This window comes from Trichomycterus rosablanca, chromosome 1 (genome assembly GCF_030014385.1).
Source record: "Trichomycterus rosablanca isolate fTriRos1 chromosome 1, fTriRos1.hap1, whole genome shotgun sequence".
Taxonomy (NCBI): Eukaryota; Metazoa; Chordata; class Actinopteri; order Siluriformes; family Trichomycteridae; genus Trichomycterus; species Trichomycterus rosablanca.
Genome location: NC_085988.1, coordinates 4,586,113 through 4,602,747, shown reverse-complemented (window position 1 = coordinate 4,602,747; position 16,635 = coordinate 4,586,113). Strand labels below are relative to the sequence as shown.

General features: G+C 38.8%; 1 protein-coding gene and 1 pseudogene across 1 annotated transcript; one reads left to right on the top strand and one right to left on the bottom strand.

The window, feature by feature from the left end:
- The window catches only part of LOC134316941 (zinc finger protein 850-like), a 1,214,164-nt pseudogene that overhangs the window by 142,247 nt on the left and 1,055,282 nt on the right, over positions 1-16,635 (top strand).
- On the bottom strand, positions 1,481-3,167 carry LOC134317125 (ABC transporter F family member 4-like). The gene is made up of 3 exons (XM_062997834.1): positions 1,958-3,167; positions 1,733-1,870; positions 1,481-1,632 (listed from the first exon to the last, which is right to left on the bottom strand). The coding sequence occupies exons 1-3, from the start codon at positions 3,150-3,152 to the stop codon at positions 1,565-1,567; spliced, it is 1,401 nt and encodes a 466-aa protein (XP_062853904.1). The 5' UTR covers positions 3,153-3,167; the 3' UTR covers positions 1,481-1,564.

The following is a 16,635-nucleotide window of genomic DNA, read 5'->3' as shown; positions in this document are numbered from 1 at the left end:
GAACTTCATCTATCCTTGTGTCACTGGATCTCTAACTTTTTGACGGACAGAACACAAGCTGTGCGGGTAGGAAAACACATCTCACCCACATTCACCCTTAGCACTGGTGCCCCTCAGGGCTGTGTCCTGAGCCCCCTGCTGTACTTACTGTACACATATGACTGTGTGGCCACTTCCAGCTCTACCACCATTGTCAAGTTTGCTGACGACACTGTTGTGGTGGGCCTGATCTCTAACAACGATGAGAGGGCCTACCTAGAGGAGATTAAACACCTGGAGGACTGGTGCCAGGACAACAATCTACTCTTTAACGTCAGCAAGACAAAGGAGCTGATAGTGGACTGCAGCATAAAGCAGGAGAGGAACTATCACCTCGTTATGATCAGTGGTACCGCAGTGGAAAGAGTAGACAATTTCAAGTACCTTGGAGTTCACATCTCTGAGGACCTGTCATGGTCCTGCCACACCACTGCGCTGGCAAAGAAGGTCCGTCAGCGTCTTTATCACCTCAGACGCTTAAGGGACTTCAAACTACCATCCAAGGAGCTTTGTAACTTCTACACCTGCACCATTGAATCCATCATAACGGGAAACATCACAACCTGGTTCGGAAACAGCACCAAGCAGGACGGGCGGCTCTACGGACTGAGCTTCCTGACCTGCAGTCCATATACAGGAAACGGTGCTGGACAAGGGCCAGGAGGATAGTAAAGGACCCCAGTCATCCCAGTAATGGACTGTTTTCTTTGTTACAATCTGGGAAGCGTTTTCATGCTCTAAAAGCCAAAACGGAGAGGATGAGAAGAAGCTTTTTCCCACAAGCTATTCGAGTCCTCAACGAAAATAGAATTTAGGACCAATTTACACAACTTGCACAATCTAATTTATACGTATATGTATGTGTATATATTTGGACATATGTATGTGTATATAAGTATATGTATATGAGTATATAAGTGTATATATATGTATAGATTAGTATTTGAGTATTTATTATTTATCACATCTGTATAGCATTAGGTAGCATTATGTTGCACAGTTTCTGCACTATTTGTCACTTTACACACTTGTTCACTTTAAATTGACCTTTTTAATTATATTGATAATTTTTCTAATGTTCACTTTACTTTAAATTGCTTTTTTAAATTATATTGATAATTTTTCTAATGTTTACTTTAAATAGCTTTTTTAATTATATTGTTAATTTTTAATTTTATATTGTTTTTATATTGGTAATTTTATATTGTTAATTTTTCTAATGTTTTTAAATTCTTACTTTTAAAAACATTCTATATTTTTTGTATAATATATTTTTTAACTATTTTGTAGTTTTTGTAATGACTGTGGCGGAGCAGTCACTAAAGCATTTCACTGCCAGTTGTACTGTGTACCATGTATGTGACAAATAAACCTTGATTTGATTTGATTCATCGGTCCACCCTCAATACCCAACGTACACAAAATCAGACCAACCAACATGTTCATGAAGGCACTTTATTGTTATTTTGATGTTGGAAAAGTCGGCGTGTGATTGGATGATCTCCGGATCGTCACCACCTCAGCTTCAGACGTTGAAGAACTGGAACCGTTTGGTTCTCAGGCTGGTTCTCCTCGACTTCGGCATCGGGACACCTACACAGCAACACAGAGCCGACATGCACACGTGTTAGAGGAAACGCCAGCGTTACTCCACCTAGCATGTATAACGTGTATTTCTGAATCTAAACCAGACCTTTATCTTCACACGCGCTCTCCATCAGAGCCCCGGACTCTTCAGGTTGGGCTTCGACGATGGGAACAAGAACGTCGTCCTGCAGCTGCTGGGGGTCTGGTTTGTTTGAAGACACCTCGGAGACGTTCTTCAGTGGATCTGATGGAGAAATGAAACCTAATTCCATTTTTAATGTTCACCTTTATTAGATCACCACCATCTATCTATACAATCCTTCAAACGTACCTTCAGTGCTTCCTCTATCCAGGTTCTGTTCTTTCAGTTTCCACATTTTGTCCTCCAAAGCTGCTGGATCCTTCTTCATGTCCTGGTCTGGTTCTTCCACCAGGTTCAGCGGGGCCACCTGCCTCTCCTCCTTCTTCACGAACTGGTCTGTTTTATTCACTGGGTCCACCTGCCTCTCCTCCTTCTTTAGCTTATACTCTATAAAACTAACCCTATTTTTTACCTGTCCCTTCCCCTGCTCCTTTAGGATGACCAGCTCTGGTTCTTCCACCAGGTTTAGGGGGTCCACCTGCCTCTCCTCCTTCTTCATCTCATTCTCTATAAAACTAACCCTATTTTTTACCTGTCCCTTCCCCTGGTCCTTTAGGATGACCAGCTCTGGTTCTTCCACCAGGTTTAGCGGGTCCACCTGCCTCTCCTCCTTCTTCATCTCATTCTCTATAAAACTAACCCTATTTTTTACCTGTCCCTTCCCCTGCTCCTTTAGGATGACCAGCTCTGGTTCTTCCACCAGGTTCAGCTGGACCATCTGCCTCTCCTCCTTCTTTATCTTATTCTCTATGCAATGAATCTTATTTTTTACATGTCCCATCCACTGGTTCTTCAGGATGACCTGCTCTGTTTCTTCAACCTGCTCCACTGGGTCCACCTGCTCTAACTTCTTCATCTCAATCTCACAAACCAGAACCACCTTGTTTACTGGTTTCCTCCTCTGGTCCTTTACAACGACCTGTTCTGGTTCTTCCACCAGGTCCCGTGGGGCCACCTGCATCTCTACCTTTGGTGTTTGGTCTGCCTGGTCCTCTAAAACCTTCTGCCCCACTCCTTGCCCCATCTCTTCACCCTTTACCTCATTTCCCTTCTCATCCTCCACGTCCTGCATCTCTACCTTCTGGCGTCTCTGCCACCATTTTGTCTTCTTTACTTTCTTCTCAGGTTTGTTTTTTCCCAGAACCCCCTGCTTCTCCATCTTTGGTGTTTGGTCTGCCTGGTCCTCTAAAACCTTCTGCTCCACTCCTTGCCCCATCTCTTCACCCTTTACCCCGTTTCCCTTCTCATCCTCCACGTCCTGCATCTCCACCTTCTGGCGTCTCTGCCACCATTTTCTCTTCTTTACCTTCTTCTCCGGTTCGTTTACCCGCCTGTGCGGCTCGTCTTGGTCAGATGGAAGAGTCCAACAGGAGAACATGTTCATGCTGCTTACTGTCTCGGCGTCTCAGATCAAATGAGCACAAACACATGAAACGCAGCAACTTATACCAGAGGTGTGGAGTGTGGTGATGTCATCATGATGATGTCACAGTGTGTGCATGTAGCTGAGAGTGGTGCTGATCATCATCACTGCTGCTCTCAGCATCATTAACCTCTAGTGTAGAGTGGGACAGTGGTGGCCTAGTGGGAGGAGCTTCGGGCTAGAACCCAAAGGTTGAGGGTTCGAATCCCAGTTCTGCCTTTTAGCAAGACCTTTAACCCTGTTTGCTCCAGGGGTGTAACAGCTGGAATACTGCACACCTGTACATGTATACATGACAAATAAAGGCAATCTATTCTATTACCATATACGTATTTACACACACACACACACACACACACACACACACACACCGACCAGGCATAACATTATGACCACTGACAGCTGAAGTGAATAACACTGATTATCTCTTCATCACAGCACCTGTTAGTTGGGGGGGGGTATATTAGGCAGCAAGTGAACATTTTATCCTCAAAGTTGATGTTAGAAGCAGTTAGTGAGCGTGAGGATCTGATCGAGTTTGACGAGGGCCAAATTGTGATGGCTAGACGACCGGGTCAGAGCATCTCCAAAACTGCAGCTCTTGTGGGGTGTGTCCCGGTCTGCAGTGGTCAGTATCTATCAAAAGTGCTCCAAGGAGGGAACAGTGGTAAACCGGTGTCAGGGTCATGAGCGGCCAAGGCTCATTGATGGCCCGTGTAATCCGATCCAACAGACGAGCTCCTGTAGCTCAAACTGCTGAAGAAGTTCATGCTGGTTCTGATAGAAAGGTGTCAGAATACACAGAGCAGCACAGTTTGTTGCTGCAGATCAGTCAGGGTGCCCATGCTGACCCCTGTCCACCACTGAAAGCACCAACAATGGGCATGTGCACATCAGAACTGGACCACGGAGCAATGGAAGAAGGTGGTCTGGTCTGATGAATCAGGTTTTTTTTTTTACATCACGTGGACGTCCGGGTGTGTGTGTGTCGCTTACCCGGGGAACACATGGCACCAGGATGCATTGTGGGAAGAAGGCAAGCCGGCGGAGGCAGTGTGATGCTTTGGGCGATGTTCTGCTAGGAAACCTTATTGGGTCCTGCTATCCATGTGGATGTTACACGTAGCTCCTACCTAAGCATCGTTGTAGACCATGTTCACCCTCTCATGGAGACGCTTCCCTGATATCTGTGGCCTCTTTCAGCACAAAACTAAAATGCTTCAGGAACGGTTTGAGAAGCACAACAATCAGTTTGAGGTGTCGACCTGGCCTCCAAATTCCCCAGATCTCGATCCGATCGAGCATCTGTGGGACGTGCTGGACAAACAAGTCCGATCCATGGAGGCTCCACCTCACAACCTACAGGAGTTAAAGGAGCTGCTGCTGACATCGTGGTGCCAGGTGGTGTGGAGTCCATGCCTTGACGGGTCAGGGCTGTTTTGGCAGCAAAAGCGGGGGACCAACACTATATTAGGAAGGTGGTCATAATGTTATACCTAATCAGTGGATTATTATTACTATATTTGTATTAGCCCCAGTCCCTGCCACTGAGAAGCACCTTTATATACTGATGCTGCCACCACCATGTTTCACAGTAAGGATGATATTAGCCTCAATCGAGTACAAGCCAAGCTTTTTTATTTCTATTTTGTCACAATTAGCACAAATTCCAACAGACACACTGCAAAATCTTATGGAAACATGGGTGGAGGTATTTGTATATTTGTATATTTATGGCATTGGTATCGGAATGGGATGTCCATCAAGCTGATGCTCGTCCACACCCTGTACAGTCCCAGATTTGGCAGTATTAATGACCCTGATCTCTCCGGTCCAGGATCAATTCAAGCTCAGTGTGTGTGGCTTTAAATCATTTTTTGTTTTGTTTTTTGCATAAACTATAATCTCCCTTCACTTTCCTGAGGATTCATTATAATGATCATTTTGGTTAAACACTAAGCAATGTGGCTGGATTCATAAAGTTTACCTGCACTGAATGAACAGATTCATAAACACACTACCGTACCTTTAACATTAGAGTGCAGGTACATGAAATAGCTTCATTCATCTCTTATTTCATGAGTGATTAATAACTGATTCCTACATGTAATACATGAATTAATTCATAATTAATATGCACAAGTTCATTTTGTCTAATGTAAGTGGTGGACAAGGTACACAAACCATGTAGTTGAGTTAAAGTAGAGCTATCCAAGGTGAAATATTACTCCAGTAAACAGAAAATAGAGCTATTAAAATAGAATTTGTTAGTGTGGCAGTCCCATTGAATAAACTGCCGTGTCAACTAAACAAATCATCTTTACCTTTATCTTGCTGTAACTTCAAACATTCCCAGTAATCGTTTTATACCTGTTTGTGACTGCTTTTACTGAGCTTGCACATTCCTGTTATATTAACATGTTTATCACTTCATCCCCCCCCCCCCCGCCTTGTGATTTCATTTAACCATAAACATGGTGTTTCTATAAACAAGCATATATGTTTTGATATCATACCCTGTACAAACAGAGGTTAAATAATGAATTTAAAAAACAGTTTGGTACAATCTATATTTTTGTGTTAGTAAGAAATTGACCCTTCAGTGTGCATGTCAAAGGAGAAGCCCACTCAACACGAGCCATTTTATAAAAAGAAAGGATCGTCCTTTCCCTGTCCTCTGCACTGTCTCTGAGATCCATGGCAAAACTTAGTGGTTTTCCAGTTGCATGCTTATTTAAAATGTCTTCTTTGAATATCCTTGCTGCCTCTGTGGGATCTGGCTCTATTTTCCAATCTTAAACAGTTTAAAAAATAAAGACTGAATTTATATTTAAGCTATATATGGATAAAACAACAAATTACTAAAATAAATCATGTAATGTTTAAATTGAATATAACCGACCACCATTCTCCTCGATGAGATCCAGATCAATGATCTGAGGAGTAGGCACATGTCCCTGAGGTGTCACTGGGGCTGGGATATTTCCCTGATGTGGAACGGAGACGTCCGTGTTGCTGGCCCTTGCTGTCTGACTCTCCTGTGGTCTTGTCCACGTACTCACATGTCTATCTTTATTTTTGGGGGAACTGGCACTTCCTGTGGCTACCTCCATTTGTACCTCAACACTGCTCTGCGATAGTCTTAGATAAAACAAAAGTTTCAACGTGGAAGAGGTCATATTAAAATACAACAGTTAAATTCAGTTCTAAAGAAGCAATATCCCAAACACCCACATGTTGGCCTTTAGAGAGTGTTTTTTAATCAAAAAAGCAATAATTACTCTTATTTGTCAATATTTTGCCCTGTCTCTAAAGTTTTGTTATACATTTTGCCCCACATGGTTAGTCCTACATTCACATGCACAGACTATCAAGCATGCCTTTTGGCTGGGGGTGGACTCACTATGCCTCATGCCACATGTCTGATGTATGACAACACATGCAGTGTACTAACAGATGTGATGTTTTAGCTGTGTAGAGCAATACCTCATGCATTCATCACTATGAGCCTTGATTTGTGAAAAAGGGAATTCTTCTCCACAGGTCACACATTTCTGAGGTGGTCGAGATATCTACAGAGGAGATCATGTAACAATTAAATACGAGAAATAATGACCTGATTTTCAGAAGGGAAGAGCAGTTTTAAAGAGAAACTTACAGGCTCCAGATTCAGGTTCCTCTGAAGTGGTTGAATGAAAATGGTAGCATGACCAATCTGGGTCTGTGGATCTTTCAGATGTCTGACATGGTAGCCCTCATTGGGACAGGGGATGAGGTTCAGTTTGCGACTTCGAGTTGTTCCAGAAATTTTGAGCAATTCAAATCCGCCCCCTTGTCTGAGTTTTGGAAATGCAGCTAAAAGGAATTCTTTGAATTCATGTGGATTTGTCTGACTACCTAAAAAGAGGACAGATAACAACATGCAAAAAAAGTGCGATTTCTAAAGTTTCACTAAAACCTGAGTGTGCATGGTAACCGTGATGCTGTATGTAGCTTTAAACGTAAGACGTTTCTCCCCTAATCCTGCAGCAACAAGCCTCTGTTTGGCAAATCGACTGGGGACTAAATCCTCATTTTTGTCCTCAAGACAACAGAAGACATGAGTGTAAGAATTAAGTTGTGCGAGCACAGCAAGTCATCGCCGACTTGTTGACCTCCTCCCCCATGTGTGTATGGCCCGAACAGTCTTGAAACCTCGGCTAAGTGAGGAGCAAAGGGTAGCATCAAACGTTAGACAATAAAGAAAAACAGCTAAACTAGATACATCACCAGCGATGGTGTATATTAGTCTAATATCTAATCACATATCTAATATTTTTTCTTACAATTGTTTGGTTTAATTTTTTTCGTATTTAGCTAATGTGTAAATTCTACAGGGTGTATCACAGTCTGGCATTTAGCATCACAAACTGTTCACTGCAGAAACCTACCGTACACTGGATGACTTGGTGTCATGGTATGTGACGGCGTAGCAGGAAAACTTGGCGCGTTTGTGGTACCCGGTGGTGCTGCACAAGAAATATTGAACACCACATTGTTAGCTAGTTCAGTTTATGTTAATACAGTAGCCGATATATCAGTAAGTGAACAGACTGGTCACACTGATTATTTCATCTATCTGAGAAATATGAACTTACTGTTTTCAAGCTGGTCAGCTACATCCCGCAACAGGTCTGCCAGCGGCCTCCCACTCGAAGCCATTGCATAGTCAATCGAAGGTTAGCCTAGCTAGTGTTCATGTAACATTAAGGTTGTTAGAAATCGGCTGCTTCTGCCTAGTTCGCCAACCTGACCAATCCTGCTGTAGAGTGAGGATAGGACCGCCTACCTTATTAACATACAGACACAGAAATACAGAAATAAATAAATGCAGTAATGTGGAAATACAGAAATAAATAAATGCAGAAATGTGGAAATACAGAAATAAATAAATGCAGAAATGTGGAAATACAGAAATAAATAAATGCAGAAATGTGAAAATACAGAAATAAATAAATGTAGAAATACAGAAATAAATAAATGTAGAAATACAGAAATAAATAAATGTAGAAATAAATAAATAAATGTAGAAATACAGAAACAGCCCAAATAAAATCTGATGTATGGAAATATAGAAATAGAGCCATTTATTTAAATATGTCCTTTTTCATGTATTTAGTAGTTTATTTATTTATTTATTGCATTATTTATTTGTGCATTTATTTATTTATATTTATGTCATTTTTCGTCCTCCATAATTTACAACTAGTCAAGCACTCTGGGTAATCTGTTCATGAGCAGGAACAACATCTTTAAACCATGGAGCAGGTTTGTGTTGAGCTAAAATCACACGGCTTAGTGACCAGTGGAGACGTGACTGTAAATCATGTTTAATGTTATTACATCACAATCATCAGAAAATCACTTGTTTTATTAGTGTAGCAGTGAAATCAGGACACGACCTCAGTACACTTCAGCTTTATTACCTTCATCACATTAAAACACTTTTATTCATCATTTTAAATAGAATTCTTCTCTTTAAACATCACATTTAGTGTAAGAGCTTCTTTTTAAAGATCTAAAATACACTTTAATTTAACTAAGTTTTAAATCCACAGTAAATTACAGGCTGTGTTTGTTACAAATGTTCTTACTGAAGCGAAATATCATTAAAAACCATTTATTGACTTTTATTTATAACTGTTAATCTAATAGTAAAATGTTCAGATTTACTACAAATATCCATTAACACGATTTTATAAATGTACAGCTAACAGGAAGCTACAAAACCACAACTACTGGCTGTAGAACCACAACTGCTGGTTGAAGAACCACAACTGTTGGTTGTAGAACCACAGCGCTGTTGTGTCTGATCCACTCATACCAGCACAACACACACTAACACACCACCACCATGTCAGTGTCACTGCAGTGCTGAGAGTGCCTAAATAATACCAGCTCTGTGGGGGTCCTGACCATTGAAGAACAACATGAAAGGAGCTAACAAAGTATGTAGAGAAACAGATGGACTACAGTCAGTAATTGTAGAACTACAAAGTGCTTCTATATGGTGAGTGGAGCTGATAACGTGGACAGTGAGTGTAGAAACAAGGAGGTGGTTTTAATGTTATGACTGATCAGTGTATAAATCTAACAATTGTAAACCATACTGCCCATCAGGCTTTCGGGTCAGCACAGCATATTTGTGAATGAATTTTTGCCACGTTTTTCTACAGCAGAAGATTTAATAACACAATGGATGAAACATTTTTCATTGTGGTTGTTTTTTATAAAACCTTGTAAAACTGCATTGATATTTAATTGATTTGCATGTTTAGTTTTGATGTTTCATATCACATTTTTAGGAGCTCGGTGTTTAGTTGTATTAACTGTCAAAAAGACGTTTCACACTGATGGTTAAACAGCGCTGACATGAGCGGGAAATTCATTCTAGCATTTATATTTCTCACTAAGAAATACTGTATATAAGCACTATAAAAGTATTACTGCTAACACTGTCGTTTTTATTTAACTCTACACAAGATATAACCTACACTGGGTTAGTGTTAAAATAACACTGTAGTTTTTTATTTAACTCTACACAAGATATAACCTACACTGGGTTAGTGTTAAAATAACACTGTAGTTTTTTATTTAACTCTACACAAGATATAACCTACACTGGGTTAGTGTTAAAATAACACTGTAGTTTTTTATTTAACTCTACACAAGATATAACCTACACTGGGTCAGTGTAAAAATAACACTAGTTTTTTATTTAACTCTACACAAGATATAACCTACACTGGGTTAGTGTTAAAATAACACTAGTTTTTTATTTAACTCTACACAAGATATAACCTACACTGGGTTAGTGTTAAAATAACTCTGTAGTTTTTTATTTAACTCTACACAAGATATAACCTACACTGGGTTAGTGTTCAAATAACACTGTAGTTTTTTATTTAACTCTACACAAGATATAACCTACACTGGGTTAGTGTAAAAATAACACTAGTTTTTTATTTAACTCTACACAAGATATAACCTACACTGGGTTAGTGTTAAAATAACACTAGTTTTTTATTTAACTCTACACAAGATATAACCTACACTGGGTTAGTGTTAAAATAACACTAGTTTTTTATTTAACTCTACACAAGATATAACCTACACTGGGTTAGTGTTAAAATAACTCTGTAGTTTTTTATTTAACTCTACACAAGATATAACCTACACTGGGTTAGTGTTAAAATAACACTAGTTTTTTATTTAACTCTACACAAGTTATAACCTACACTGGGTTAGTGTAAAAATAACACTAGTTTTTTATTTAACTCTACACAAGATATAACCTACACTGGGTTAGTGTTAAAATAACACTGTAGTTTTTTATTTAACTCTACACAAGATATAACCTACACTGGGTTAGTGTTAAAATAACACTAGTTTTTTATTTAACTCTACACAAGATATAACCTACACTGGGTTAGTGTTAAAATAACACTGTAGTTTTTTATTTAACTCTACACAAGATATAACCTACACTGGGTTAGTGTTAAAATAACACTGTAGTTTTTTATTTAGTTCTACACAAGATATAACCTACACTGGGTTAGTGTTAAAATAACACTGTAGTTTTTTATTTAACTCTACACAAGATATAACCTACACTGGGTTAGTGTTAAAATAACACTGTAGTTTTTTATTTAACTCTACACAAGATACAGGTCCTTCTCAAAAAATTAGCATATTGTGATAAAGTTCATTATTTTCCATAATGTAATGATAAAAATTAAACTTTCATATACTTTAGATTCATTGCACACCAACTGAAATATTTCAGGTCTTTTATTGTTTTATTATCTCAAAAAATTAGCATATTTCATCCGACCAATAAAAGAAAAGTGTTTTTAATACAAAAAAAGTCAACCTTCAAATAATTATGTTCAGTTATGCACTCAATACTTGGTCGGGAATCCTTTTGCAGAAATGACTGCTTCAATGCGGCGTGGCATGGAGGCAATCAGCCTGTGGCACTGCTGAGGTGTTATGGAGGCCCAGGATGCTTCGATAGCGGCCTTAAGCTCATCCAGAGTGTTGGGTCTTGTGTCTCTCAACTTTCTCTTCACAATATCCCACAGATTCTCTATGGGGTTCAGGTCAGGAGAGTTGGCAGGCCAATTGAGCACAGTAATACCATGGTCAGTAAACCATTCACCAGTGGTTTTGGCACTGTGAGCAGGTGCCAGGTCGTGCTGAAAAATGAAATCTTCATCTCCATAAAGCTTTTCAGCAGATGGAAGCATGAAATGCTCCAAAATCTCCTGATAGCTAGCTGCATTGACCCTGCCCTTGATAAAACACAGTGGACCAACACCAGCAGCTGACATGGCACCCCAGACCATCACTGACTGTGGGTACTTGACACTGGACTTCAGGCATTTTGGCATTTCCTTCTCCCCAGTCTTCCTCCAGACTCTGGCACCTTGATTCCCGAATGACATGCAAAATTTGCTTTCATCCGAAAACAGTACTTTGGACCACTGACCACTGCCGCTGTTTCTGGTTCAAAAGTGGCTTGACCTGGGGAATGCGGCACCTGTAGCCCATTTCCTGCACACGCCTGTGCACGGTGGCTCTGGATGTTTCTACTCCAGACTCAGTCCACTGCTTCCGCAGGTCCCCCAAGGTCTGGAATCGGCCCTTCTCCACAATCTTTCTTAGGGTCCGGTCACCTCTTCTCGTTGTGCAGCGTTTTCTGCCACACTTTTTCCTTCCCACAAATTTATTTCTGTGTCTTACCCTCTTGCTTGAGGGTGTCAATGATGGCCTTCTGGACAGCAGTCAGGTCGGCAGTCTTACCCATGATTGCAGTTTTGAGTAATGAACCAGGCTGGGAGTTTTTAAAAGCCTCAGGAATCTTTTGCAGGTGTTTAGAGTTAATTCGTTGATTCAGATGATTAGGTTAATAGCTCGTTTAGAGAACCTTTTCATGATATGCTAATTTTTTGAGATAGGAATTTTGGGTTTTCATGAGCTGTATGCCAAAATCATCAGTATTAAAACAATAAAAGACCTGAAATATTTCAGTTGGTGTGCAATGAATCTAAAATATATGAAAGTTTAATTTTTATCATTACATTATGGAAAATAATGAACTTTATCACAATATGCTAATTTTTTGAGAAGGACCTGTATAACCTACACTGAGTTAGTGTTAAAATAACACTGTAGTTTTTTATTTAACTCTACACAAGATATAACCTACACTGGGTTAGTGTTAAAATAACACTGTAGTTTTTATTTAACTCTACACAAGATATAACCTACACTGGGTTAGTGTTAAAATAACACTGTAGTTTTTTATTTAACTCTACACAAGATATAACCTACACTGGGTTAGTGTTAAAATAACACTGTAGTTTTTATTTAACTCTACACAAGATATAACCTACACTGGGTTAGTGTTAAAATAACACTGTAGTTTTTTATTTAACTCTACACAAGATATAACCTACACTGGGTTTGTGTTAAAATAACACTGTAGTTTTTTATTTAACTCTACACAAGATATAACCTACACTGGGTTAGTGTTAAAATAACACTGTAGTTTTTTATTTAACTCTACACAATATATAACCTACACTGGGTTAGTGTTAAAATAACACTGTAGTTTTTTATTTAACTCTACACAAGATATAACCTACACTGGGTTAGTGTTAAAATAACACTGTAGTTTTTTATTTAACTCTACACAAGATATAACCTACACTGGGTTTGTGTTAAAATAACACTGTAGTTTTTTATTTAACTCTACACAAGATATCACCTACACTGGGTTAGTGTTAAAATAACACTGTAGTTTTTTTTTTAACTCTACACAAGATATAACCTACACTGGGTTAGTGTTAAAATAACACTGTAGTTTTTTATTTAACTCTACACAAGATATAACCTACACTGGGTTTGTGTTAAAATAACACTGTAGTTTTTTATTTAACTCTACACAAGATATAACCTTCACTGGGTTAGTGTTAAAATAACACTGTAGTTTTTTATTTAACTCTACACAAGATATAACCTACACTGGGTTAGTGTTAAAATAACACTGTAGTTTTTTATTTAACTCTAGACAAGATATAACCTACACTGGGTTAGTGTTAAAATAACACTGTAGTTTTTTATTTAACTCTACACAAGATATAACCTACACTGGGTTAGTGTTAAAATAACACTAGTTTTTTATTTAACTCTACACAAGATATAACCTACACTGGGTTAGTGTTAAAATAACTCTGTAGTTTTTTATTTAACTCTAGACAAGATATAACCTACACTGGGTTAGTGTTAAAATAACACTGTAGTTTTTATGTAACTCTACACAAGATATAACCTACACTGGGTTAGTGTTAAAATGACACTGTAGTTTTTTATTTAACTCTACACAAGATATAACCTACACTGGGTCAGTGTTAAAATAACACTGTAGTTTTTTATTTAACTCTAGACAAGATATAACCTACACTGGGTTAGTGTTAAAATGACACTGTAGTTTTTTATTTAACTCTAGACAAGATATAACCTACACTGGGTTAGTGTTAAAATGACACTGTAGTTTTTTATTTAACTCTACACAAGATATAACCTACACTGGGTCAGTGTTAAAATGACACTGTAGTTTTTTATTTAACTCTAGACAAGATATAACCTACACTGGGTTAGTGTTAAAATGACACTGTAGTTTTTTATTTAACTCTAGACAAGATATAACCTACACTGGGTTAGTGTTAAAATGACACTGTAGTTTTTTATTTAACTCTACACAAGATATAACCTACACTGGGTCAGTGTTAAAATAACACTGTAGTTTTTTATTTAACTCTAGACAAGATATAACCTACACTGGGTTAGTGTTAAAATGACACTGTAGTTTTTTATTTAACTCCACACAAGATATAACCTACACTGGGTTAGTGCTAAAATAACTCTGTAGTTTTTTATTTAACTCTAGACAAGATATAACCTACACTGGGTTAGTGTTAAAATAACACTGTAGTTTTTATGTAACTCTACACAAGATATAACCTACACTGGGTTAGTGTTAAAATGACACTGTAGTTTTTTATTTAACTCTACACAAGATATAACCTACACTGGGTCAGTGTTAAAATAACACTGTAGTTTTTTATTTAACTCTAGACAAGATATAACCTACACTGGGTTAGTGTTAAAATGACACTGTAGTTTTTTATTTAACTCTACACAAGATATAACCTACACTGGGTTAGTGTTAAAATAACACTGTAGTTTTTTATTTAACTCTACACAAGATATAACCTACACTGGGTTAGTGTTAAAATAACACTGTAGTTTTTATTTATCTCTACACAAGATATAACCTACACTGGGTTAGTGTTAAAATAACACTGTAGTTATTTATTTAACTCTACACAAGATATAACCTACACTGGGTTAGTGTTAAAATAACACTGTAGTTTTTTATTTAACTCTACACAAGATATAACCTACACTGGGTTAGTGTTAAAATAACACTGTAGTTTTTTATTTAACTCTACACAAGATATAACCTACACTGGGTTAGTGTTAAAATGACACTGTAGTTTTTTATTTAACTCTACACAAGATATAACCTACACTGGGTCAGTGTTAAAATAACACTGTAGTTTTTTATTTAACTCTAGACAAGATATAACCTACACTGGGTTAGTGTTAAAATGACACTGTAGTTTTTTATTTAACTCTACACAAGATATAACCTACACTGGGTTAGTGTTAAAATAACACTGTAGTTTTTTATTTAACTCTACACAAGATATAACCTACACTGGGTTAGTGTTAAAATAACACTGTAGTTTTTATTTATCTCTACACAAGATATAACCTACACTGGGTTAGTGTTAAAATAACACTGTAGTTATTTATTTAACTCTACACAAGATATAACCTACACTGGGTTAGTGTTAAAATAACACTGTAGTTTTTTATTTAACTCTACACAAGATATAACCTACACTGGGTTAGTGTTAAAATAACACTGTAGTTTTTTATTTAACTCTACACAAGATATAACCTACACTGGGTTAGTGTTAAAATAACACTGTAGTTTTTTATTTAACTCTACACAAGATATAACCTACACTGGGTTAGTGTTAAAATAACACTGTAGTTTTTTATTTAACTCTACACAAGATATAACCTACACTGGGTTAGTGTTAAAATAACACTGTTTTCGTGTTAATCTAGTTACAAAAGACACTTAACCAGTAATAATGGAGAGAAGTTGAGTTTTTGTGTGGTACTTTCAGTACAGTCAGCCACATTACGCTTTATTTAGTTGAAGTGTTTTGTGGACCTGGAGCTGCAGAACCAGCACTGGTGTAGTAAATCTGGTTAAACACAGATACACGTGGAGCTTTCAGACTGGGTTTGATGGTTATTTCACACAGATGAATGTTCTTGACGTGGAACTTAAATAATGTTTTATCGCTCAAGTCGAGCGCTGAGCAAATCGACTATCTGCGCCAAGGGTCGCGGTGACAGTGAAGCACAAAATGCTTCTCACGTGATGAACTAAAGAACACAACAACTGCTCCTGTGTAATATTGATGTGAGAGTAAACAGGAATTCTGTAAATGTTCTACTAATGATAGAAAAGTTACATATTTTTACTAACATTTTAGAGGATTTCAGAGGATTTTCATTCTAAGTACATTTTAATCTTCATTATTATGATTATGTCTGACGGTGCAAATTTGTTTTTGTTTAGAGGAAAAAGTTTAAGTTGGATTGTTTCATTAGCAATGCTGCTAACTGATGTGTAAAAAGCTTAAAGCTGTGGGTCAAACTTTAAACGGTGTGAACAGTGCGTCTCTCTTCTCCTCCAGCGGCAGTGGCAGCGACCCTCCTCTCTCCTCCAGCCCTCCCCTCTCCTCCAGCCCTCCCCTCTCCTCCAGCCCTCCCCTCTCCTCTCCTCTAGCCCTCCCCTCTCCTCCAGCCCTCCCCTCTCCTCTCCTCTCCTCTAGCCCTCCCCTCTCCTCTAGCCCTCCCCTCCCCTCTCCTCTCCTCTCCTCTCCTCTCCTCTAGCCCTCCCCTCCCCTCTCCTCTCCTCTCCTCTAGCCCTCTCCTCTCCTCTCCTCTAGCCCTCCCCTCTCCTCTAGCCCTCCCCTCTCCTCTAGCCCTCTCCTCTCCTCTAGCCCTCCCCTCTCCTCTAGCCCTCCCCTCCCCTCTCCTCTCCTCTCCTCTCCTCTCCTCTAGCCCTCCCCTCTCCTCTAGCCCTCCCCTCTCCTCTAGCCCTCCCCTCCCCTCTCCTCTCCTCTCCTCTCCTCTCCTCTAGCCCTCTCCTCTCCTCTAGCCCTCCCCTCTCCTCTAGCCCTCCCCTCCCCTCTCCTCTCCTCTCCTCTCCTCTCCTCTAGCCCTCCCCTCCCCTCTCCTCTCCTCTCCT

Excerpts from the sequence above, each read along its gene's own strand:
- LOC134317125 (XM_062997834.1), bottom strand. The coding sequence starts at position 3,152 with ATGAACATGTTCTCCTGTTGGACTCTTCCATCTGACCAAGACGAGCCG. Across the intron at positions 1,871-1,957 it reads GGATAGAGGAAGCACTGAAG|ATCCACTGAAGAACGTCTCC; the intron begins GTACGTTTGAAG and ends TTTCTCCATCAG. Across the intron at positions 1,633-1,732 it reads GAGCGCGTGTGAAGATAAAG|GTGTCCCGATGCCGAAGTCG; the intron begins GTCTGGTTTAGA and ends GTTGCTGTGTAG.